This window comes from Lonchura striata, chromosome 24 (genome assembly GCF_046129695.1).
Source record: "Lonchura striata isolate bLonStr1 chromosome 24, bLonStr1.mat, whole genome shotgun sequence".
In the NCBI taxonomy this organism is placed as follows: Eukaryota; Metazoa; Chordata; class Aves; order Passeriformes; family Estrildidae; genus Lonchura; species Lonchura striata.
In genome coordinates this window covers 4,515,633-4,540,340 of record NC_134626.1, presented here as the reverse complement: position 1 = coordinate 4,540,340, position 24,708 = coordinate 4,515,633, and the positions used below count along the sequence as shown (strand labels likewise).

General features: G+C 40.9%; 1 protein-coding gene across 6 annotated transcripts; it reads right to left on the bottom strand.

Moving 5' to 3' along the window:
* Positions 1–2,473: 2,473 nt before the first annotated feature.
* PER3 (period circadian regulator 3) lies at positions 2,474–24,072 on the bottom strand. 6 transcript variants are annotated; one of them, XM_021534228.2, is made up of 21 exons: positions 23,882–24,072; positions 22,665–22,816; positions 21,999–22,114; positions 20,958–21,159; positions 19,904–19,952; positions 18,049–18,191; positions 17,609–17,687; positions 16,918–17,024; positions 16,516–16,672; positions 15,531–15,636; positions 14,998–15,123; positions 14,350–14,476; positions 13,900–14,041; positions 13,162–13,289; positions 12,530–12,733; positions 11,669–11,920; positions 10,431–11,167; positions 9,165–9,330; positions 8,426–8,606; positions 7,687–7,837; positions 2,474–6,341 (listed from the first exon to the last, which is right to left on the bottom strand). In XM_021534228.2, exons 1-21 carry the CDS (start codon positions 24,070–24,072, stop codon positions 6,240–6,242), a joined length of 3,618 nt encoding a protein of 1,205 aa, XP_021389903.1. In that variant the 3' UTR covers positions 2,474–6,239. The 6 variants fall into 6 exon arrangements, 5 of the variants coding, with proteins under 5 accessions (XP_021389903.1, XP_021389904.1, XP_021389906.1 ...); XM_021534229.2 differs by having other exon boundaries at positions 8,426–8,603; XM_021534231.2 differs by lacking the exon at positions 12,530–12,733.
* Between the last annotated feature and the right edge of the window lie 636 nt (positions 24,073–24,708).

Here is a 24,708-nt window from a genome sequence, read left to right as displayed (position 1 = left end):
TAGTAACTGCAAGAGATAGAGCTAAACAGGCAGGAATTGTCTCTGGGAGATAGCATTTTTGATAATATCCACAAACTGTCTGAGCTGTGACCCCCTGCTCAATACATACATTGCATAAACCTCACTCCAAACAAGGCTCACGGAAAGCTTGAGGTAAACACCTAACAGTGATACCCAGGTTACATTGATCTCAAGAGTACACATCATAAATCTCTGACTGTGCTGTTTAAACAAAGCCTACAGGTTTAAAACAGCTTGTTCACCTCACATAAATTATAAGACAGATGATGCCAGCTGTAACAGAGAAAAATGTCCTCAAAGTCAGAGCAGTAGGATGCACTGTGCAGCCATTTGAAATCTTCTAAACATTAATCCTTCTCTTACATAGTGGAGCAAGTCAGTGGCTCTCTGGAAATGACTCCTTTTCTGCCACCTCATCATCCAATAAAAACTTATCAGAAAAGACTTCAAATTTATCTAAATGAATAACCAGCTAAGACAGACACATAGACAGGGAGAAGTGTAGAGCCTAAAAAGACTGGGGGGAAAAATATTTTCAAAAACTGCAAGCATAAAGCTAAATAAATAAAACCAGAGTGAATAATAGAAAAAATATTACAAGTATGAAAAAGATCACTGGCCATCTACCTGAGAGAGGAAAGAACTGGAGAGCTGTCAGGCGTTGAAGATGGGGTTAAGACAAGGTAATTGAGATATAAATAGTGAAACCTTAGTTTTTAAAACTACAGAATATTTGCTAGCATTTCTGGCATCTAAAGAAGCAAAACCAATTCAATTTATTATTCCAACCAGACCAGCTCACAACAGCAAGAGCTGAGGAGGAATTCAGCTAATTCTAATATACCAGAATTGCATCAGAGCCTGAAGGTTTGTCAGTCGCAGTCCTTGCCTCTGAAAAGGAAGCAGGTCAGACTGTCTTTGGACATCACTGGTAGCTCTCAAAGAGAACTGTTTGAGACACTGTGGAGCACCCAAGTGCTTCCCTCCCAAAGGACACTCCTGGCAGATGCCAGATAAACTCAGGTTCATATCCAAGGGCAGAGCCTGGCCAGTGGTGACACAGGAGGGCAAACTCCCCTTCTCCCCCATGCTGCTGGGACATGCAGCTCCTGCCAGCTTTCAACTCAGAGCTTTTCCTGCCTCCTGCAGGCTACAGACAGGGCTGGGACTGTCACAGAGAACTGCAGACAGAGTATGGAAGCCAGGCAGCTTTGTCTTTCCATGGGAAGGTGTAGCTGGTGGAGCCAGCAGTATTCTGAGCCCAGGACAGGGGTAGCAGAGGGCAAACAGGAGCTGCAGCTGGGAGCCAAGCAGGCAGAACTCACAGCAGCAGGGTGTGATGGATACCCTGACAGGATCAGGCTGCTGGGAAGCAAATCCACTACAGCAAATACAGCCCATTACTTCTGAGAATGGGATGATTAAGCATCACAGGTCCAATTTCTCACCACCTGCCAAAAATACAGCAGTACATCATGCAGCTCACTTCTGACATCCACACAAATGTGTAACTGCAGGTTTTCAGCTGTGAGCCAGAACTTGAGCTGGCAGGAGGATGACTGCTATTGACAAAGCAGAAATGTGGCTAGGCTGAAAGAGCCTAGATCTCTGAATAAAAACACAGATCCACCCTGAACATTTTTCATTTCACAAGCCCATTCATTTATCCTAATTTTTTTTTGGAATAGACAGATAATTTGACTCACATTTTTAAGAGTGCTTAAAATACCAAGTGACCCTTTAAAAAAAAATCAATAAACCCTCAGCAATGATACATCTAATGTTACTTTCAAGATGCCTGTATTTCAAGGCACTGTATCACTTACCTTATCAGAAGCAGTTCAGTTACCTACTCATCTAAAATTACTTCTTTTCCAATTCAGTGTGATGTTACTTTTGTGCTGTACCTTGGACTCCCTGCAGTGATTCTGCCTTTCTCCTGCAGGCTTCTTTAAGCACTATCAATCACATCTCTGTTAAGTCCCTTAAAGCAGAAAAAGATTAACAAATTGTTGCTCTGAAATTTGTTAAGAACTTCCTTGCTCTATGAGACATACTAACAAATTAAACTTATGAATTCTTCCTCTAGAACAAAAAATTTTTAGAGAAGTCATCACAGACAGAAGCTTTAAGTCCTGCATGCCAAACTCCAGCAGTTTAAAAATACAAATATAATATTTCACACACAAAAAATGTTTGCCCTTGTGGGATACAGTGAGAAAAGAAAGAGCATATCCTGGAGGTGGCAAGGTGGAGTGTGACAAAAAACCAAACAACCACAAGACCCCTCAACAAAACAGCTTAAATAATCACAACATGGCTATTTTAATTGTACCCATGACCCCATGGACATTGTACTCCAGCCCATGTACAAGTAAAAAAGGTATTGAGGGTTCTGCTAAAAGTATATTTTCTACATTACCAGCAATAAAATAAACACACATTTGAACAGTTCTTTGCAGCATATTTTTCAGTTTTATTTATAAAATCAGATGCTCCTTTAAAGTGTACAGTTAAAATCACAACTGTAAATTCAACCACAGCTGAATATTGTTTCAATAAAATACTCCTACCAACTGATGTAAAAATTCATTCATTTGTGATTCAAAACTCGATTCAGCTGGAAGATAAATTTACCAATACATTACTCATTCAGCAAGTATTTACCACACTGTAAAAATACAAGAGGGTCCCTTCTGTTCATAGCAATGCCATGAAAATATCTGCACAACAGTTCATCTTTTAAAAACATAATTCTACATTTATGAATACAACAACAACAACAAAAAAATTGCCAGCGAAATCCTCTGAGGGTTTCCAAACTGCTGACACCCCCACAGGGGGTAGTAACTGCATCAGTGCTGTACTAGCATGTCTTCCCTCTGACCACTAAAAAAGTGATTTTCCAAGCAGCTCTAAACTGTCTGCAACATTTTGCCAGGCAAAACAAAGCCACAGAAACAAACCAGCAGGTGCAAATCCAGCTGCAACACTCACTCCATTGGCCTTTCTGATCAGAACTGCATCTTGCTGTGATCACTCCAGCACACTACAGAGGCTGAAAGATTAGTACAAGCTGAAGTAAAAACTGCCAGTTCCTGAAAACTTATGGAAATGAGGTCAAAGGCTTGATAAGGCATTTCATTGCAAGATGAAGTTGTGGTTCTAGCAGGGTAAAGAGTACTTTGGGAAAGTTTGGGGTTTTTCTTTCTTGTAGGGGGATAAAACCTGCTGATTTTGCAGCCAAGACTGTTTGATTTTTGGGCAAATAATTGTCTCATCATCACACAGGGTACCAATTCATCTGTTTACTCCTCTTACATTATTCTCCTACACCATAATTTTTTCCATAACCCAGGAAATGTGTAGCCCCAGAGAAGGGATGCTGCATCTAAGATTTAGCCAGGATTACAAACTTGGAATTCAAACTCCTAGGCACATGAATTTTCATTATATACGGCCAGAGGCTCTATGGTATTCACAGCAATTCAAAAATGGTCTGGGCTGTTGTTCAGTGGTTCTACTGGGCACAAATTCACAGCAGTGGTGGGGACAAGAAGGGTTAACATCTTCAAACAAGAAACACAGGTAATATGATCAGGTTTCCACATACAGAATCTTGATCACCTGTAGCAAAGACAGCAAGTGAAGACTCCCAGATTTTACTCCTGAGCTTGGAACAGACTGTGGGTATGCACCTTTGTGTCTCTGCCTCTTTTTATGCAGCTGGGATAATAATGGTCATCTTTTTGACATGTTCATGGACCTATAGATCAAAAGCATTATTCAAGTGTTAGGTACATATTGCCATTCTCCTGAACTAAGTCTTACTGTTTTACAAAAGAAATTACATGTCTACCTGATAAGACATTGCAAATCAGCTCATTTTCTTACTTGGGAAATAAACAAAACTTTCAAACTCAGGAAATAAAAATAATGTACACAAAAGAGTCTACTGTTTTCATAACATTCCTTCTGGCTTAGGGTTCCAAGCTATTTTGAAAGAGACAGCTGTCCTTACCCAAAATATTAAATTTAATCTATTTCACTAAATCTCAGAATGCATTGAAGCAATCATTTTAAGCACAGCTAAGTAGAATGGATTCTAGTGAATAAGTCTAATTTGACAGATAAGTTAATTAAGAAGCTTCCCAATCAAGAAAGAACCTTTACACAAAGTATCTGATTACATGTTTTAGAGCAAATATTTCAGGCAGTGTGCTTATAAAGCAGAATACCATGTTTGGAAAATGCTGTAAAAAGACTAGGAAAGGTGTAAGATATTGCCCACATCTTCCTACTTGAATACACGACCTGCTACATGTAAACACCTACTGAAGTCTCTTATTTTAAGAGGTGTTTGAAGTTTGAACACAAACAGTACTGAGGATGTGTGGATCTCTGCTGATTTACAACACAAGGAAAAAAACCAAGTTCAAGCTGAAAAAACTGAAAGACAAAGAAATGTAGCTGAAGAATAAATAGAAACCAACAGGTATAAACAGAACAGGCAAAAACACAGAAAAAATCCTCAAACCCATAAAAAGAATGCTGCCTGAGTCAAATTAGCCTTGAAAACTCAAAATTCTGTAAAAATAACTTTCCTTAAAATAAACTTTAACAATAAAGATTGCCACTGGATTGACTTTTACAAGTAAAGAAACCTTTAGATAAATATAGTTTTCCTTCAATGACCTGCAGATCACAGTATCTTACTTGAAGCTTACCAGTAACTGAAACTAGAGAAATGAAAATATTTCACACAGCAGCAAAAAGATTACACAGAACAAAAGGGTAAATAATGTGTTACATTCTAAAACTCTTTGCTGAGAAAGCTAAGGTGATTAATAACATCACAAGGAAAATCTGATTACATCCAGCTTTTGATAAACAGAGGGGAAATCAGACAAAATTTACCAGGTTTTTAGCCAAGCATGTCCTGTTTGAAGAGCACTTTGAGACATTAATAAAAACAAGTCCTTTTACATACTGAACTACAAACTCCTTTTTCATCCATGGATTTCAACAGCCAGAGACTCCATTACAATGAAAGAGGTTAAATTTTATGCAGGAAGTCAACAGTGCTAATAAATAATGAATATGTGGTTTGATGCTTAAGTTTAGCTCCACAACATGTGAGTTTTGAAAGTAGAAGAAATTAAATTAATTCTTTTTGGTTTTGGCATCACCACAAAAAAAAAAAACAAATCAGAGAAACTGCTTACATAATTTCCTATTTGTTATGTCTGGATTCAACTTCTCTAATCACTCAACAAAGAGAACATTAAGATACAAACTCACCTTCCCAAGCACTACCAAGGTTAAGATAAAAGATTGTATGTAACTACTTCAATTGATAACTACTTGCCTTGACAGAGAAAATTTTCCATGGGTCTGTTTTTAAAAAGCAGAGCCTGTGGACTGATACTTTTGGGTTGGTTGGGTATTTTTAATTGCTGTATGTAATTTCATGTCTGGTGTATTTGCAAACCAGTTATCCTTAATTATATATCTTCCTTGATAAACACACTTCAAAAGCTAAATGACTCCAAAACACACATCACAAAGAACATAGGGAATAATTAGTTTTTTTCACTTCTGTTTACTTCTTTTCAATGGGCACAAGCTGGCAAAAGCCATTTGATGTAGAATAACCCAGCCAGTTTCAGATGCTCTTTAAAAAGCCTACTGGATTCTCAAACCAGCTACAGCAATTTCAGAGCCTCAGAATATTTGGATCTTTAGTTTAGACCTTTAAATATTGAACAAAAATGAAGAGTACTGTAGCTTGGCTTCAATACATCCACCTTACTTGAAGAGTAAACATGTTCTGATTAGCAGGTTCATCACCACAGGTTCTTAAACACTGCATCTTCTCACACTTACTTGCTAACTTCAAAAGAAAAACCCAACCAAAAAAAAAAATCTTTGTATTTTGCTCATCATTGAGCAGTTAAAGGTTACAAACATAACCCATTCTGTGTCAAGTCTGCGAGGTCAGAAGGTGAAACAGCCTCCCACTGAAAGATTGTCTTCAGAGTCATGCCAGGAGTGGAGGGGCAGTGGAGGAAGATGGAGTTTCATGTGTGACTGCTCATGTTGGTAAGGGATGGCCATGGAGACTCGCTGCTGGTATGGAGCAAAGGCAGAGGGAAAAGCCAGAGGGAAGAGGGTGGGAATGACACCAAGCAGTTGCACTGACACAGGTGCTGATGTCCTCAGCGTGGCAGGACTGGAGGTGGCTCTCCCTTGTTCTCCGTGCTGTCAGCAGCCACTGCAGCCTCACAACTTGCTTCCCTGCTGTCACACGTAACACAGCCCTTTGTAAAGGAGCAAGAAATAGCAGTTTAAATTCTCTTTAGGAGTATATTTCAAAGGGTCAAGTCCTATGGAATGATACATTGCAATCTCTTGAAACCTCTCAAGAGGTTTGAGAGGGGTGAGACCTCCCTAAAAGCAGAGATTAATTATACAGGTATCTTGCAGATACTTGCACCTGCCATTTAACTTGCCTCAGAGATCAGTTAATTTGGTTAGTGCAACATACAGTTCTACCTTTGAGATAAAAAGGCATGTGACTTACTTGAATTTGAAGACCTTATAGTTCAGCTTTATAAACAAGCTCCTTATTGAATATTTGGACTGCAACAACACTCAGAAACAACTGAAGTGCCTGAGTGCATTGATATTTTTCTTGTTCTTGAGAAATGGTACAATATTGAAACAAGGTCTCCAAACAGAAGTCTTGTATTTCTTGCTACTGTCTAAAGCCTGATTGTATTTGCAAAATCACAATCTGCACTGGAAGACACAACTTTCTGCTTAGGAAAAGTTTCAGGACCTTAGAAAATAGTGATATTTGCATACCAATACATTTCCTAACATTTGAGATTATAAACAGTCAACAGAATTTTCTACATGATCACTGGACATAATTTTGCTATCTGAATCAAACACAGTGTTCTTAACCACAACAGGACACATGTTATCAATGAAGTATTAGAAAAACAGACTAGTTTTCTGCTCTTGTTCCAAGGACATACATGTCTCAGTTTTTATTCTCTAAGAATAAATACCACATCTCAGAATGGCACACTTCACAACCCCAGCCCAACATGCAGTGCTAAAACAGACAATAAATTTTTCTGGTGCACCAGTACACAAATGCAGCCTTAAAATTTTCTATACAACTCAACACTGAAGCTCTAGGTCTTTGTGGGACTAGATCTGTCTTATCATTCTCCATAGCACCTGGGAGCCCTTTAAACTGATGAGGGCATTCTCTAACATACATCAGTGCAAACCAGAAGCAGCTCAGCAGAGTGCCCAAGAGTTATACCAGCTCAAATAATGAAGTATAAGATTGAATGAATGAGTACACATACAAAAAACTGGCTATTTTTGTGTTTCTTACAATATACCTGACCCTCCCCTGTGACTGAACATTTTTCAGCTTCCTGAACACACATGATCTAGTTTTTACTGATATCCCAGCATTACATGCTATTCAATTATAGCAATAATTTCATAAGAAAAAGAGCAAAGAACTTAATACCAAGAGAAAAAAACAACTCTAAATGCCTTACATGAGATCATGACACCCACAAGCCAGCACTGTAAGATGGCCAAGGCAGGGGTGACCTGTAGCTCCTTTCCCACCGTTACCTGGGTGCTGATTTGCAGGGGGACAGTCTGGGTCCGGATCCATGAGTGCACCTCTGCAAGCTCCTTCTTCTGCCCATCTGTAAACCAAGGCTGCTGCTTCTGCATGACTGCCAGCTTCTCCAGATCCTGCTTTAGAACCTCCTCTTTGATTCTGCAGGGAAGAGACACCTGTGAGCACAGCTGTACTACACAAGCAAGGCACAATCTATGGCAGAAGCCTAGACAGCATCAGCTGTTGAGAGGGAACTGTACTTCATACCGTATTTGCTTTGTAAGGCTGCTTTCAACACTGGGTTAACAGTCTGGGGTTTGTTTGCTGTTGGTTTTGCTGGAAATTTTTTATTGCTTGTTGTGGATTTTTTTTTTGTTTTATGGCTTTATGTAGTGCTTTTTAGAATATGGAATCCAATCATAAATTTTATATACATATATAAACTATTCACAAGCAACTTGCAAATAAGCTGTAGTTTTACCTCTTTATGCATTCAAAGTACAGAACAATAACCAATCCCATTACTTCAGCAAAAAGGGTTACATGTTACCTTATTTTAATAGATGGTGGAATGGGAAAAAAGTAGACAAAAGTAAGTAAATAACCAGGCCTAAACTGCACAAAAATAATCTCAAGACACCTTCTTGAAGTTGCATTGATATGTGTGCTGTTTCCACATATCCATTAATCCTATAGTTCCATGCACAAGTGCAATCTATATGTCAGAAATTATTGATGTTTTCCAACCTGTTTGGCATTTGGTAATTCATTAGAGATCTCTCAGGTATGTGATCCATCATCACCCAGGCTGACTCATGTTTCGATTTATAAGCTGTCCCTTTTTCTTCTGCTTCCCGATTCTCCTCTTCTTTGGAAGCTTCAGAAGAATAATTACTGGCAAAATACTTGCTGCTTTTCCCACTACCTGCTGAGAATGACCATGGAAGGAAAAAGAAAAAAAGCAGATGCCTGGAAAATCCCAGTAATTCAGCACAAAAAGTACACCACTCCCAGTGTATTCCTGCAAGTTAGTTCTGTAATACAAACACAGGTATTCCCAGATGATTGCTCTAGCAATTACTACCTATCGAGAATTCAAATATAAAGTGCATTGTCTCATGTTATTAAAGATCTCCAAAGCTCTATTCACTTTACTCAAAATTAATTGGCTCAACTTCTCTGCTTCTGAGAGGTCCTGCTATAGTTAGATTCACCTTTTGTCAAGTAAGATGTAAAGCAGTATCTAAGAGAAAAGTGATAATGAGAAAAATGAAGAGGGACTTCTAGATTAAAGGAATAGCTTCTTAGAGTCATATTTCCAACTACAGTGACTGAAACACACTTGCTTCAAACACTGAAAGCTGGTGAAAAGTAAAGGCCACAGATCTTCTTGCATGGATTTCCCATCCCCACTACAGTATCCTGCTATTAATTATATGTCAGCAAGCCATCTAGCACTAAATACCTAAATCTTGGGCCTCCCTACCTGTGCCGTGACCAGAAGTCTCGTTGAAGCTAGAGCCTAAAGAAGCAGATAAAGCTGATCCACTGCCTGATGCTGCTGAGCCTGAACCCAACTGAGAGTCCTCGTACAACGAGCGGTCAGGAAATTCAAGAGCAGCACTGTTACCACTATCTTCTGGATCATTATCCTGGAGACAAAAGCAGATCCAACACATCCACAGAAGTTACATTGAAGTATGCAAAAGGAAATTGATGCAGTTACTGCATTTGTCACATGTTGACCAAGTTCTCATATCAATTCAACAGGTTTGGAGGTTTTAGCTCTGAAAATGAGTGGCAGTTTAGAACTCAGGATAACACTCTTCATGGGTGAAAATCAACAAGCATCTGAACTCTAGTTTACTGGTTTCTCTGTAGATCCTTCCCCAATTTGTCAGGATATTTTATGGCTGTATAAAGTTACCAATTTCTGCTGACAAGAGAGGAGTTAGTTCCCTTCACATCCTGTTAGATGGCATGAAGCAGCCATACACATCAAGCAAAGGTGCACTTCAGGGAAAATAAGAGTCTTCCCCTGATTCACTATGCGAAGCAACGGCTTCAGCAGCTCCAGGTACACCAGCTCCCCTTTCAGGACCCTACCCTGCAGTTTCAGCTGATCCAGCCTTTCCAGCCCAATCTGGATTCAGGAGGCAACATTTTTTTCCTTGCCTTCAGAGCTCAGATTCCTGCCTCTGAGTTTACCGCGGAAGTTGGAGAGGCCTTTTCTATGCCCATGTATGGAAACCGACCCACACGGATCCCTGTTCTTCTTTCATTAGCTGCATCCCTGGGAGACAGAGGGAGTAATTAGAAGAGTATCTTCCCTTTGTTTTGGTTCTCCACAGAGACTGTGGGACTGGGTGAAAAAGGATGCAAATTGCGCAGCACTAACCGAGTTCCACATGCATAAAAGCCCCAAACCCCAAATTCTAGCTGACAGTTCAATTGAAAAGGCTGCTGCCAGCATTCTGAGCAGAAGCAGCTTGTGGCAGCCTAGGCCAGAACTCACATTTATGTCATTTACTAAGTGCCCACACTGTACTGGTACAAGTTCCCATAAGCACAAGTATGAACTGCTTTCTCCACCTCCTGTGCTATTTGTGACCTGCAGCCTACATAGCACAGCCAAGAGAAAAAGCAGCTAACAAAGTCTGTGTCCCTGACACACAGATTATCACCACCAGTTTGGTGACAGAACACTGTGAAAGTCAGTTTCTCCTCTACACCAAAAACCTTTGTTACTTACGTGTTTATCTTCTGCATGTGGCTTAACATCAGCACTAATGGAAAGCTCCATAGGTTTTGGCAGCTCTTCTTGAAGCAAATTCAGCTGAAGTGGGGAGCTGCTCCTTGAGCTGCTCAGCAGCAGAGCCTGGTCACATTGGCCCTCTTGCTGGTCCTCCAGAGATGATTGAGGAGAGGCTGGAAAGGGCTGATCCACAGAGGGTGGTGCTACTGGTGATGGAGCACAAGGAGGGGGTGCTGGAGGTAGTGTGGTGCATGGATATGAAGAGGGGGGATAAACACACTGAGGGCTAGGGAGAAAGACATGTTGAGGCATCTGAGCATACATGGGGAAACCCTGAAAAAATACAGCCATAAATGTGCCTATGCTTGGGGGATAAAAGACTGGGTATGACTGTGTTCCACAGCATGGCTGTGATGAGGACATGGACTGAGGTTGTAATGAGCGAAGGGCAAGCTGCTCTCCTCCAGAAGAGGTTGGAAAAGTAGACACTGGATTTGAATAGACAGGAAATCCCACAGGAGGATGGACATTCAGACTGGAGGACCTCAGATAGGACACTTCTGAAGGAGAGAACAACTGTTTCTGATTTCTTTTCTTCTCACATGGAAGACTATTTCTATTTTTACTAGAAGTGTGGCTGTCTAAGCACTGTCTCTGAGGTTTCTGGCGCTTGAATTTTCCATGTCTTCCTTTTTTACAGCTAGCTGGGCTCATCTGCTTCGAAGGGGAATCACCTGAGGAAGAAAAATAAACATATTCACTGAAATGACAGAACCAGGGAAAAATAAAGATAAAAATAACCCACTGAGATAAATAAGTGTGGCTTTGTCAGAGAGCTGACTTTTCTCTGGATAATTCTTCCATAAACCAGTGATGGATTTGCTGACATATCTACAATATTTTTCTTCATGTCATCAGTTTTCTTATTGATCACTTTGGCTTATCCCAATCAGATCTTTTACATTTTTTCAAGGGGAGGCAACAAACTACCTAGGATTTGCAGGCTTTATTGCAATAACTATCTGCTTTGTGAAGAGTCTAAGATAACAAGATCCAAGACTGAGCAGACCTACGTGGGCAATGCTGCTGTCAAATCTTGGCAATCCAAAGGAAGCACTGTGTAAGCAGCCACAGTAAGACACTCACTAAATTATACAAAGGAGAACCAGACTTCATGGCCAGGTTGGTCTTGTAAATCATTTAACAAGTCTTTATTTCTCAAAGCTGCTGCCTACCTTGGCCACAGGAATGTCTGTTGTTACTTCCACTTCCCTGTTGAAGGTAAGTCCTAAATGGAGAGAGCAAGACCCTCTGTCGGAACTTGTCAACATAGTTCTGCTCCTCCTTTTGAGTGTGGGCTGACAATGTCTCTTTTGTTAGCCCAACTGGCTTTAGGTCCTCAGGCAGCACTGTGAGACTCTGAGCATTCACAGGAGGCGGCTCAATCTGCTCACTTCCAACAGCAGCATCCTCCATTGTAGTCACTTCTTTGAAGAGGGAAGAAAACAAATCACTCTTTGCTCTGCCCTTCTGGTGTCAACTACCACAAAACCCAGAGTATTAAACAGAAAACAACCTCATCTGAGCTATTGAGCAGAAGCATGGGGAGAAAACACCCTTTCAACTCAACTAATATCAACTGAGCAAATTATTTTACATGGTCTGGAAAACTTCAAATTGACTTTGAAGTTAGAGACACTTCTTTCCTCATATTTTCTTAGTACAACAGCAGCTACATACTCTTCTTTTTTTTTTTTTTTTTTTGCCTCTTTCTGCATTAAAATGAAGTAATATTGGCCCCATAATAATTTTTATTTGAATCCTCAATTACCAAAAGTACATTGTTGTGTTTCTGGCATATGCAATGAAGTTCAAGGGGAAAGGAAACAATGTAGTCTGTTAAAACTATTTTACTAAAGTACCCTCAAAACTTCCAGGCTCAAGTTTTTATTCACAACACCCTGAGAAGTAGTATTTCAGGATTCACATTCACTGCAGACGTACCTTAAATGAACAAAACTCTCACCGTGTACTTCAGGCTGGAAACATTGTGTAAATTGAAATATCAGTCAGCGTTTTGTGAGTGTGAACAGTACCTGATTCAGGGTGTGGGACATGCACTATAGTGCTGCTGTAGCTGCACTGGCTGGTGACAGATATGACACTTGGAGCCTTGTTGGACAGGGTCAGGTCTGCCAGAGGAGCTCCCACCATGCCTGCAGTTGTCTGGTCTTTCAGCGTCTCTTCCAGACCAGCAGATATTGGCGTGTGGGACTCAACTGCTGACAGCATAGTAGTATCTATTGGCAAATGACAAAGTTTCTACATGGAATTCCGTTCAAAGCTCCCAGTTCATCAAGTCTCACTGGTTCAGAAATAACCAGTAACTATGCAGGATATTAAATAAGACAGTCTTATATACCAAAAAAAAGTATTTATATGCCAGTGCAATGTCAGCACATACTAAATGTGGCATAAAATGAGTGAGCAACAGAAGGTTCATTTAACAACAACAGACAAGAGTTCCTTTGACGCATTCAAAGACTTAACATTTCAGCTTACATTTAACTGGAAGATCTAGGAAATTTAGGCAAATATTTACTAAAATATTGTTAGCAACACAACAGTTTGAAAAGTGGACAAACTCTGGAACACACAAAAGTGACACAAAGAAAACCCAAATCAGTTTTTGTGGTTCTAATATGATTGTCAGTACACTTTGTGTTACCTTCCAATGCCCTGACTTCCTGCTGACTTTGCTGGACTTGTTTGTCATCTTCTGAAGATGACGATGATGTATTTGCAGAAGATTTACATTTCCTTTTCAATGCTGGAATACTGCAGCTCTCTAGATATCTGAAATGAAAGCATATCACAGGAAGCTCTCTCTACTTTGGGGGATGTTTTTCTCCATTTGGAGAGACAAACATTTGAACAATCCAAACTGGAGATCCAGAGGTTGTTAACTAGTATTTTAAATTCACTGCAGGGAGTTCTGGACTCGTATCTGCTTTCCAGGGAGTATTTTAAATAAAATCTATCACTCTTTGAGAAAAAAAAAAAAAAAAGAAAAAAAAAAAGAATTACATTATCCACTGGGTTAAAAAATATTGACATTTTATAAGTTACATCAACTTCCTGTTTTATATGGATGTTCTCACAATGTGTAATGAGAAGACACTGACACACTAGGACCATCAAAATTCACTTAAATTCCTATTGCACCAACAACACATGTAAACAAATAGTTGTAAACAGAATCTTAGGTCCTAAACTTTTCATTACTGTGTAATTCACATTGGGTAATCGATCCCAATGCTCAGAGAGGCAGAAAACTTTACAAACAATCCCAAATTTATCTCATAGCTCAAACACCAGTTTAAGGCTAATGCAAACTGTTTGGATATTTATTTTCCACCAATTCATCTTAAACTTGTATCACTAAAATGGTTTCATAGTTTATTACCTGATGATACTATCAACACAATTGATCTGCTGATAGGAAGGAATATGGGGAGTCTTCTTTGGATCATCATAAAATGTGTTGCCTGGTTCTGTGCTATCCCCTCTCAGTGTCTGAAGAAAACAGGAAGCAGGGTGCCTCTTCCCTGGAACAGAGAAAACCTTTAAATATTCCTCTCAAGGGCATCTAGACACTATCCTCGCACATATAAAAAAAAAAAAAAATATATATATATATATATATACACACACACAAGTAACTATATACTGGAATCCACAAGGGAGGGTGGGCAACTTGTTTGTTTGGATTTTAAACAAAACAAACCTCTTCTGATGCCTAGGCCATGCTAAAAAATGCTACCTAAAGTTCAGTGTAACACCAGGTAGCCAAATTCATGGCTACAGATCTACAGGAGTTCATGTTACCTTAAGGATCATAACTACATTAACTTACCTCCCAAAACTTCTGCGCTCACAGCCTGTTCACTTGCATTCTGTGGCTTGCTCCTTGATGCAATGTACAGCTGCTGCCCCAGGTTCTTTATTCTGTTGACATCTGCACAAACTTGTTGCAATGTCATCTTGAGACACACAAAAAATGCAAAGTCAGAACAAAATGAGTACAAAGAGGCCATAGGAGCTGACTTGGGATCTTGTATTCTTCCAATTGGAAGGGAGCAGACTATCAGCCTAAGCCTCGTATCTATTGGTATTTGTAAACTTAATTAATCCAATTATCATGGTTAATTTAAGTAAATTAACTATGATAAAGCTCAAACAGCCTCAGCATTTGAATGTTTGAATACCCATGCTCTTACTTGGCTGTGAGAATGAGCTGATGACTTACTCAGGAGCCTCACAAGGAAATTAGGTATTTGCAATGCTTGTTTTAGGACAGCACTACTTCTAGTCTCTTCTATAGCAGTCAGCAAAATTAAGAGCAAAAACCAAGAGCCAGCATGCTGGCTTAGCTTGAACATGGCTTTATTCTTCCCACTTCAGTAAAATCATGATAGGAAGCACACATGTACACAGTAAATATTTTCATTTTTACAGGTGTATTTTCACTACTCTGCAGGCAGTGACACCTTTACAGACTTACTGGTTCCTGTGTTTCCTCTGCACAGTTCCCATTGGAGTCACTTGAAGATGCTATGCTGATGTAGTGCTCATAAGAGCCACTGCTTCCAAGGCTTCCATAACCACTGGAAACATTGCTGTGAACTGGCTGTATGAGAGAGGGAAAAAAAAAAAAATTTAAATCATCCTCTGAGAGAACAAAATGAAGGAAACATCATACTTTGCAACACAGAACTTCAAATTAACAAAGACAAGAGAAAAGTCAGTATTTGTCTGGCCTCTACCACTTGCTTATGAAGAATTCTTTACCATGCTTCCAACTGTTTCAAGATGCAGATTTACCTCTCAACATAAAGACTTGGCAAAAATGTCAAACAGGTTTTTTTTTGTTTGTTTTGTTTTTTTTTTTTTTTTTTTTTGGTAATGAGGTGAGCCTCTATCCATTCAGATGTTTTAAAAGACCATCCTGAAAACAGCCCACTAATCAGACTCAAGTTTCTTTAGCCTCCACTAAGAAGGCCAGCCTGTGTTCTGAAATTCTTTTGCCTTCTTTACCTGCAGAAGCAGTTTGTAAATTTGTCCTTGTAATTCTCTTATCTCTTTCTCCACGCTGCTCGTTTCTTTACTTCTTGGGGCAAAGACATCTTCATTCAGAGGGCTTCTGGAGAGAGCCAACAGTATTTCACTGTTCATTTTCATTTGATGAAGAAAAGACTGCTATAAACACTTACAACAGATTCTTAATTGATTCCGATTTTTTTTTTTTTACTGTTCTCCTGAGTCAACACAGAGGAGTGTCATCTGTTCCAACAGCTGCTCTGCTGGGGTAGTGGGGCAGTGCTCTGAGAGCAGGGAAGCTCCAGGGAAGTCAATACACCAGCAGAGACACCAGTTAAGGCTGACAAGCATCAACCCCTCTGTCTCCTTCACTCATAAGGCAAACTCATACCCCATAAAATCTTGTATAAAAGATCACTTGGCAAAGTCAGAAGGCCATTCACAAAAGCCATTTTCTCTAAGAGAAACAAGGTAAAAAGGCAGTCAACCATATTTTCAAATTTATTGAAAACTAAGGAGAAACATCTGAAAAATTAACATTCGATACTAGCTGCATTTTAAAAATACTTTCCCTTGGTAAATGTTTAAGTGCTGTATCAAGTAAATATACCAAAAGAAGGCAAATTACTAGGTTTTTCTGCTAAGCATGAATGAATTTTAGGTAATTATTTGTTAAAGTGATTAATTTTATGCTGCTTTTTAGATTTTGATAATCTAAAACTGGTACTTTGATTTGGACATCAACTATATGCAAAAACTTGCTAAAATAAACAACTGGCTTTGTCTTTTAGTTCAAAACAATTAATGTATTTTCACACCTAATAAACAAGACTAATGCTGTTCTGAAGGAATGATCTGAAGACAGATGTTAGGCTGTTGTCACATCACCAAATGATGTCCCTTGTTCAGTACTTAGACTGTTTTGTTTTGCAGAGTAATCAATGAAAAGCACTTTATTTGATCAATTCCACAAGTGACTTACGTCCGGACTTTGTGTCGGCCAATGATGAACACAACTTTCCTGCTCCAAGGATTCACAAAACTGGACCAGCTGGTGTCCAGTATGACATAATCCCCATTTTGAGTACAAAATCTAATAGGTAAATGTTCAAAAGGGGGCTGGCCAGCAAATTTCAGTACTGGAAGAAAAACATAATCAAGAAACAAGGTTTAGCTTACATTATGACAGTAGTGGAAGCAAAAACACTAATGACTGGGGTTCTTAGAACTTTGGGATTGAATTTACCTTGATCTCAAACTGACTGCATGAGTTAATTAGTTAATTTTTGTCTAGATTTCAGATCAGTCACATGTCAAGCAATATGATAAAGGAATGATAAAGAATCATAAAACTAACAGAAATTCTTCTAAAAGCAGCTCTTACTTTTCCGGTGAATAGTGATCATCAAAGGACGATCTTCTGGGTGCAAATACATCAGTATGGATGTTCCAATTAAATCCTGAGGTAAGTAACCCAACAAAGGCACTGCTCTGAAACCCAAACACATTATCACAGGTTATAATATAATTTTGACTATTTCCATCCTTAACCCTTTGCTGATCAGTGAGGTGCCCATGCACAATCTACAGTGAAATTAACTAAAGCAACAGAACATTTCCCAGCCCATCTCATAATCCTGCACTGTAATATTGACACAAATACCCATGACAAACATTTCTGTGCCTGGAGATTTAACAGATATTCAAATTTGCAGGCAGTTTTGTGCTTGTTTACATGCAAAGGGAAAAAAAATGCATCTTGAAGACAACGGGTCACAGGAACATTGTCAGTAATTATGCTCATTTTCCACTGTTAATGCTACCATAGCTCCGTATTGCACTGGATAAGGAAACTGACTGCAGTTCTGTTTAACGTGTGTTAAACCAACAAAAAAGGTTAGCTCTGTGGAGCGTGAGATATTTTCCGTGAGTGGACTAACACAAAACTGTTTTGTTTACATATTGCAATTGCACAGTTCAACTACTTTACTTGGATTTCCACCAGATGCATCACCAAATTACTTTTTCTACTCTCCATACATACCTCACAGGTCTTAAAAACTCAAATCTCTCACCTGTCATCTATGTCCAGAAAAACACATCCAGGGGTGTGTGTGGTGGTGAATATTCTTTTATCCATAGGAATTCGGGGAGCTAATAGAAACAAAATATGCACTAAGACAGAAAATTTGGGCATTACTGTTGCTCATGATATTTACTGGTTCCTGAACTTTATAATTGTTTGCTGCTTTCAAACCAGTAACTCATAGAAACGTTACATATTTTTAGGTACTACAGACTTCCCTCAAAAATAAAAATAACAAGTAGAGGTCAAATGCTTTGGGGCCTGGCAAAGGCAGCACAGATATTCTGGATTTGCATGCATGCACACACAAGCTGCAACTTACACAGGTGAAACTACCCAAGCACAGGTTCTAAACAAAAGAAGACGACTTTCATACACTGTGTTTTTCTATTGGCTTGGATATTTTTCCACTGGAACCTCCTGACTTGCCTTCATATCCAGAGTGGATTTTCTCAGCCAAAGCTAAGCAGCAGGACTCTGCATCCACATGGACAGAAGTGCACACGTGGACCAAGTATGGGGTGATTCGAAAGGGGTAACAACGTGCTTCTTGTTCTTGATCTTTCCCACCCCTGAGGAAAAGCAAAAGTGATTAACATCATGGTTTCAAGGCTCACATACTGTGTGCCAGGGCTGACAGCCCTGCCCAGAGAAGTTATGCTGAGCACAAACCCAAATAATCAGGTCCTGTGCACACTCCCTTGAGATCCAAGGTCAACACATTCGGCAACACTGACCTCCCTCCTGCTGAAGTCAAGTAGATGTTTTGTCTCCAACACTTGCATTCAGAGACTGTCTAGAAATACTCCTACTCTAATTGTTAAAGACTACCTTCTAATTCTCAGTCCAAGGGTAGTCACAAGAACCATTCATTTGGTTTTGTGCTCTCCTTCAAGCTAAACAATTTTTTTCTGCTTGCTGTTTATTCAACACCATTTTTAGGAAAAAAAAAGTCAAATCTTTGTCTCTCTCAAGGTTAGTTTTCATAGACCTACATAATAAAGACTGCTCCAGACTTGGTGTATTGTTGTTCTTTGACTAGCTTCCATAAGAATTTGTCTTCCTAGAATGCTTTTGAACTGTAGCAGCACACAACATTCTTGATGAAATCTTAACCACAGCTTCGCAACAGCTGTGGCAACAACTGACACTTTCTATCAAGTGCTTTTCCACAAATTGCAATATTGTACCCAGCTCTTACAGAAAGAATTGAGTTACATTTTTGAAGATTACCATTTACACTAAAAGTTACTTTCTTATTGCACATTTAGTTTTGTAAAATTGTTTTGTTTCTAGAGAGAAGCAAGTGAAATGTGTGTCATAAAAACTGCTTCTGACACTTCTGTCTTTGGGAAAACAAAAGATATAAATGGAAATTGGATACAGCAGAAGTCTAACTCATAAAAAACTATCTTACTTAAGCCTAGAGACTACACTTGTGAAAAAATATTTTTACTCATAAAGCCAACATAATCAAAAGATCTGTTACATAAGGGAAATACAGACAGATGTTGCACAAAAATATGGAGAAAAACTTTTGTAAAATGTTTATATGTCCAAGGAACTGTTCCCCCAACCTAACATTGCTATCCTGTCCTGCTATATTCATTTCAGGTGCCCTTACACAATTCAAGAGACAAAGGTGGTTTAAGAGCTAAGGTTGTTGAAACACGTGAATGAATCAACGATAAACTGAAAGATGGAGTGTCTAATCTGCTCAGAAACAAACAGTTCTTACTGAAATCCAGAGATCACCTGAGTCTGGAACAGAACTGCATTGAAGACTGAAAGTCAATCTCAATTTTTCCCTCTTTTAGCTCTAAGATTAGTCAAGGTACTAAGCAACAAACAGCATTCACAGCAGCAGCAAGTCAGGTTTCACAAGCCTCAGGAGCCAGGCTGCACAGTGGGACCTAGGTGAGTTTCTCTTAAGGCTTCTGCTCCAAACTCTCAAGCAAAACACTCTTTGCCTCCACTCTCAAACAGTAAAAGGGGAAGCAGCAATTTTTCACAAGATCATTCTCCTGCATGACTACTTAAGGAAACCAATAGGTCCAAGAGAAAAAGGCATAAACAGTTTTCCTTCTGTCCAGTGCAAGTTTATGCATCACTCTGGGCAAGATGTTCAAAATGTGCTACTGGATGACAATACTAAACACAGAAAGCCCATTTTGTAATGGAGTTTCATGAGCTCACACTGGTCAGCTATAACAACAGAACAGTTTCTGCTAGTACTGTACCCTTGTCAGCCTACACAAAAATAAAACTATAATAATGCACTTACTTGATCCTGCAGAAAAAGGATTTCACCTGGGCATATTCATACGGAGAAGCTAGTAAGATGAACACATTGAAAGTACCAGTTAATATCCTTTAAAAGGTCACACCTATCAGAAGTATGGTAAACTCTGCATTCTCCAGATTTTTTGAGCAAGACTGAAGTCTCACAAACTACTCTTTTAGCTACTGAAATGTCTGTTCAATAGTCTGCTCTCACCTCAAATATTTATCTCTCTTCTCTAGTCCACTCAGAGAAATTGCTGACCTGGAACTAAATTCAGAGGAAATGCAAAGGAAACAAACAAATCAACTAACCAGTCAATGCACTAAAAAAATTTTCTCCAGTGCATCACTGCAAAAGGGAAAGGTGGTATTTCCTGGCTTTATTAGTCAAGTACCAAAAACTATTTACAGACAAGAAAACCACAGCTCCACTGGGGTGCCACTACTGGCATCCAAGTTGTGGAATCCTTGGCATTCAAAACCTCCAGATGTCTCATATCTTTTGATAACAAGGACTTTGGACTTCTCAGAAGTGATGCCAGAACAACCCCATGTCAAGGTGGGCAAAAGACACAGTCTTGGCCTGCAAGCTACGTTTGAACTGCTCACAAATAACACAGCATTCAAAAGTCTCAGTGTAGACACATCCAGCACTACACAGCAAATCGGCTTAAAACTTGGGTTTGATGAGCTGTGCTCACAGCAGGCAGTGACTGGACCATAAAGACAAAGCACCTAAGCAACTGTAAGGTGTAGATTAAACAACTTTAAGCTCACAATCAGACTTACTTCCTTTTCAAAAAGCAGCAGTATTTTGAATTAGTAAGATGATACATGAAACAATGAAATATGTGCCTTTCATTTACCCCAAGTAAGAATTAAGCTGTCAGATTAGTTAGGAATGGTCCCATTGCCACTCGTTTTCAAAGTGGAAAGGAACAAATGAGGCTGATGCATATTGCTAGCACAAGCACCTAAAATGAACTACTACTCTGTCCTCATTCTGCAAAGACAGAAAGACACACAGAGCATTTAGGAGCATTGCCATGTCCCACCTGTTTGATTTTCCATGTTCCAAAGGGGCAAGTGAGACTGATCAGTGTGTGTGTAGAACACACTTACATCCTGAGGGACAAGCAACTCCACAAACCGGGAAGAATCCAACACTTTCTTCTTACAGTTCAGAATAGATGCTGCCTGCTCAGAAATATGCACTATGCGTCCAGACAGCAAAGAAAATACAGCCACAAACGTGTCCTGGAAAACAAACATTAAAGGCAATCATTGCCTGAAACACAGCAGTGATAAGGTAAGGATAAAAAAAGGAAAACCACCCCAAAACAAACCAACCAACCCCAAATCACCACACAACACAACCTTAGGCTGAGGTTCAGAAACCTGTTGGGTAGTGTGTGATCCACTACACTCTCCAGTACTGCAGCATTATACACAAGATTTACAAATGGTAGTAAGACTGCATTAGTCTCAAAACAGATTAAGGCTTGTCTTTGCTCTGCATAACTGGTTATCACTTCATACACTCCACAAATTTCAGGGGAATCATCACCATTCCTCACACAGAAACATTCTGAGAGCTTTCTAATATTTTTTGCATTTTTTCAAGCATTAGCAGTATTTTTGACACATCATCCAGCAGTACTGAATTTAAAAAAACACTTCTTTAAAGTTGTAAAAGTAAAAATCATAACATATATTGCAAAATATCAAAAAAATTTAATGTGGAATACAAAGAGAAACCAAAAGTCCCTCACAACTATGGATCTGATTGGTTTAAAAAACTTTCTGCTGTCTAAAGAGATTACTCTGCTGCAAATGAATTCTTAAAGAGCTATTTGTTGCTTCTGGCCAAAAAAAAAAAAAAAAAAAAAAAAAAAAAGTATTTCCTCACTCACTATCGTTGGGTACTGACACAGCACAGACAAGAGGTAATCTTGATTTATCTTTAAAAACTTGAAGGTCTGTCTGGTTAAAATTTAAAGACCTTTCAATTTTACGCATCCTATTTCCACAAAAAATGTTAGGACAGTAAATTTAGTGAAATTGAATGAATTCCTTGAGTGTGCCTGAATTCTTACAGTGTTTTTTGGAGTGTGTTCAGATGCAACTGCCACCAACTCTTCTATGCTGTATGTCACCACATCTGCCTGAAACGCTCTTCGGTCATTCAGAGCCTGGAAAAAGTCATTGTTTGCTAATTGGAAAAAAAAAAAACAAAACAGAAAAAGCAAAACAAACACAAGGAAGTCAGTAAGGAGACTACTTTGAAAGTATTTCTTACAGCCCTTGTACTTTTGTCATCTTTTTGGTGAAGTCCAAGGAGAGATGAGAAGGTCTGTGTAGTGACAAAGGGAAAAGGAACACTGATTATACTACTGGAGTAATCTCATTTTGCTACAGAATACAAGCATGGAGAAGCAGTACAGTTTTAGCTACTTAGATCTGTGGGAAAACACAATCTAACCAATAATTTTTCAAAGTGGGATGGGAATACCATTTACTTAATATACATAGAAAGTTACTATTAGGCACCTCTTAGCTATGGGTCTCTGAAGTAAAGAGAGGCAGTAGGGGGTACCTCAACAGAAGGGATAACACGGTTGTTTAACAAAAAAAAACTGGCAACAAAACATAGTGCTTCAGAAACTCAACTCTTTGCAGGATAACTGGAATGCATTCTTTTAATGCTACTTGCTGCCATCTATGCAAATCATGTTGTTCTCCCAGGTTTTCTCCACACGTACCTTGGACCTGCTGGACGCACTGCAAGGCGTAGTTGAGAGCACTGATGGTACTGGGCTTGTTAGAATTCCTTTTCTCTTCAGGCAAACACCTTTTCATTTCTTGGATCATCATCATCATATCTTTGTGTGACTGGCTCCAATTCAGCTGCTCGCTGTAAAACAGAGGTAAAACTCCACCAAGGAATACTGGTATTGATTTTTTTACTACCACCCAATTAAAATTACTCCCTAAATTAACATATTATGAGAATGGCTGCAGAGTCATGTAATATCCAGGAACGTCCTAATGCTCATCCACTGAATTTCCTGTTGTATCTTTCTTACTTCTTTGCAATTGAAGTTTTTCCCCTCTATGTTCCTCCTTCCCAGCTCCAGTACCATGGATGGCAAAGTCACATTGAAACCACCCAGCTTGCTAAGATGCATCGCAACTAAAAATAAGATGATGTTTAGTCTAGATTTTCTAAATAACACAGGTATGAAAATAATTAATAAATGATGATTCTTCATCGATCTAAGGTTTTCTAGCCTTGAAGGCTGTACCTGGTTATAAGCATCTCAGGAGACTGTGAGGTCCTCAAAATACACCTGATGCAAAGATTACAGGCCTCATGACTTCAGTCTTCATCATACTTTTTAGCTGTTGACTTCAACAGCTCCAGAACTCTTAACAGATAAAATCTCCCTCTCCTTACATTTGCTTATTTCACGGACTAAAGAATAAACAGCCAATATCCTCAAATCACAGATTCTAATCCTACAGATGACATATGAACCCCATTTTTTAGTAAAACCTTTCCAGGCGACAGCGTCATTAGTATAGTACTCTTACTATAGAAATCATTACATAAGTGTAAGTATTGCGTGGTAACTTCACATGCCCGTCCAACGCTGCATACATCATAGCTCTTTAACTCTTTTTTTAGATTAAAAAAGCAAATTACTGAATTTCCGAACTCTCACAAAAAAATGCCATTTCAGCAATCTCTGTTTTGGCACAGCGAACCAGCCTTTAGCTGAAGTACACATCCAAGCTACCCGAGGGTCGCTGACGTGCGCGGCTCAGCCGATCCCAAAGGAGGCACAGCTTACGGGAGCAGCTCCACGCTCGGCGCACCCGCCGCGGCCCGTGACCCCCGCCGCCCCGGGCGGCACGGCCCGAGCAGCGCCCCGCTCCCCGCTCCCACCGAGCGCATCCCCGCGCTCCGCCCCGGTACCTGTTGGCTTTTTCGGCGGCCGGGCCGCCGCCGGACTCGGGGCGGTGCAGCTCGGTCCCGCTCCCCGCGCACGCCGCGCACCGAGCGCCCGCAGCCCCCCCGGGCGCCGCCGCCTCCCGCCCGCCGCCGGCCCAGGCGGCCGCGGCCGCGCCTCGCTCCGCGCTGCCGCCTCGCCGCTCGCTCGCGTCCATCGCGGGTCCGCTGAGCGCCACAGCGCGGGGGGCATCGGCTGCCGCGGCCGCTCGGCACGGCCGGACCCTCGGCCTGCGCTGCGGGGAGAGCACGCGCCGCCTCACGGGACGGTGGGAGGAGCGCTGCCCCCGCCCCGCTCCGCGCTTCCACAGCCGCGCGGTCACCGGGGCCGGTTCTGCGCTCCCGCGCCGCTCCCCCCCTCCCGCAGCTCGCAGCCGTCCGGCGCGGCGGCCTCCGCTCGGCCCTCCCGCCCCTGCGAGGCCGCGCCTCTCCCTCCCGCCGACCCCGGGCAGCCCCCGCGGCGGGCCGGGAGCGCCCTGAGGGGCCGCGCCCCCGCCGCGCGCCGTTACGTAACGGCGGCGCACGCGGCGGCGCCGCTCCCACACACCCGCGCCGCGTGCGCCGCGCCCCGCGGACACAGCAGGAGGCGGAGGCGGGGTCGGAGCCGCTTTTTATTGGAGGAGCCCGCGCGCGGGGGGCGGGGCCCGCGCGGGCGGGGGCGGAGCCCCGCCCCTCACGCGGCGCCGCACGCGGCCCCCGTGCGCGCGCATGCCCCGCCGCCACGTGCGGCGCCGGCCCCGCCCCGGGGCGTGGCCAAGGGGGCGGGGCCCGGCCCGGCCGCTGAGGCGAGGCGC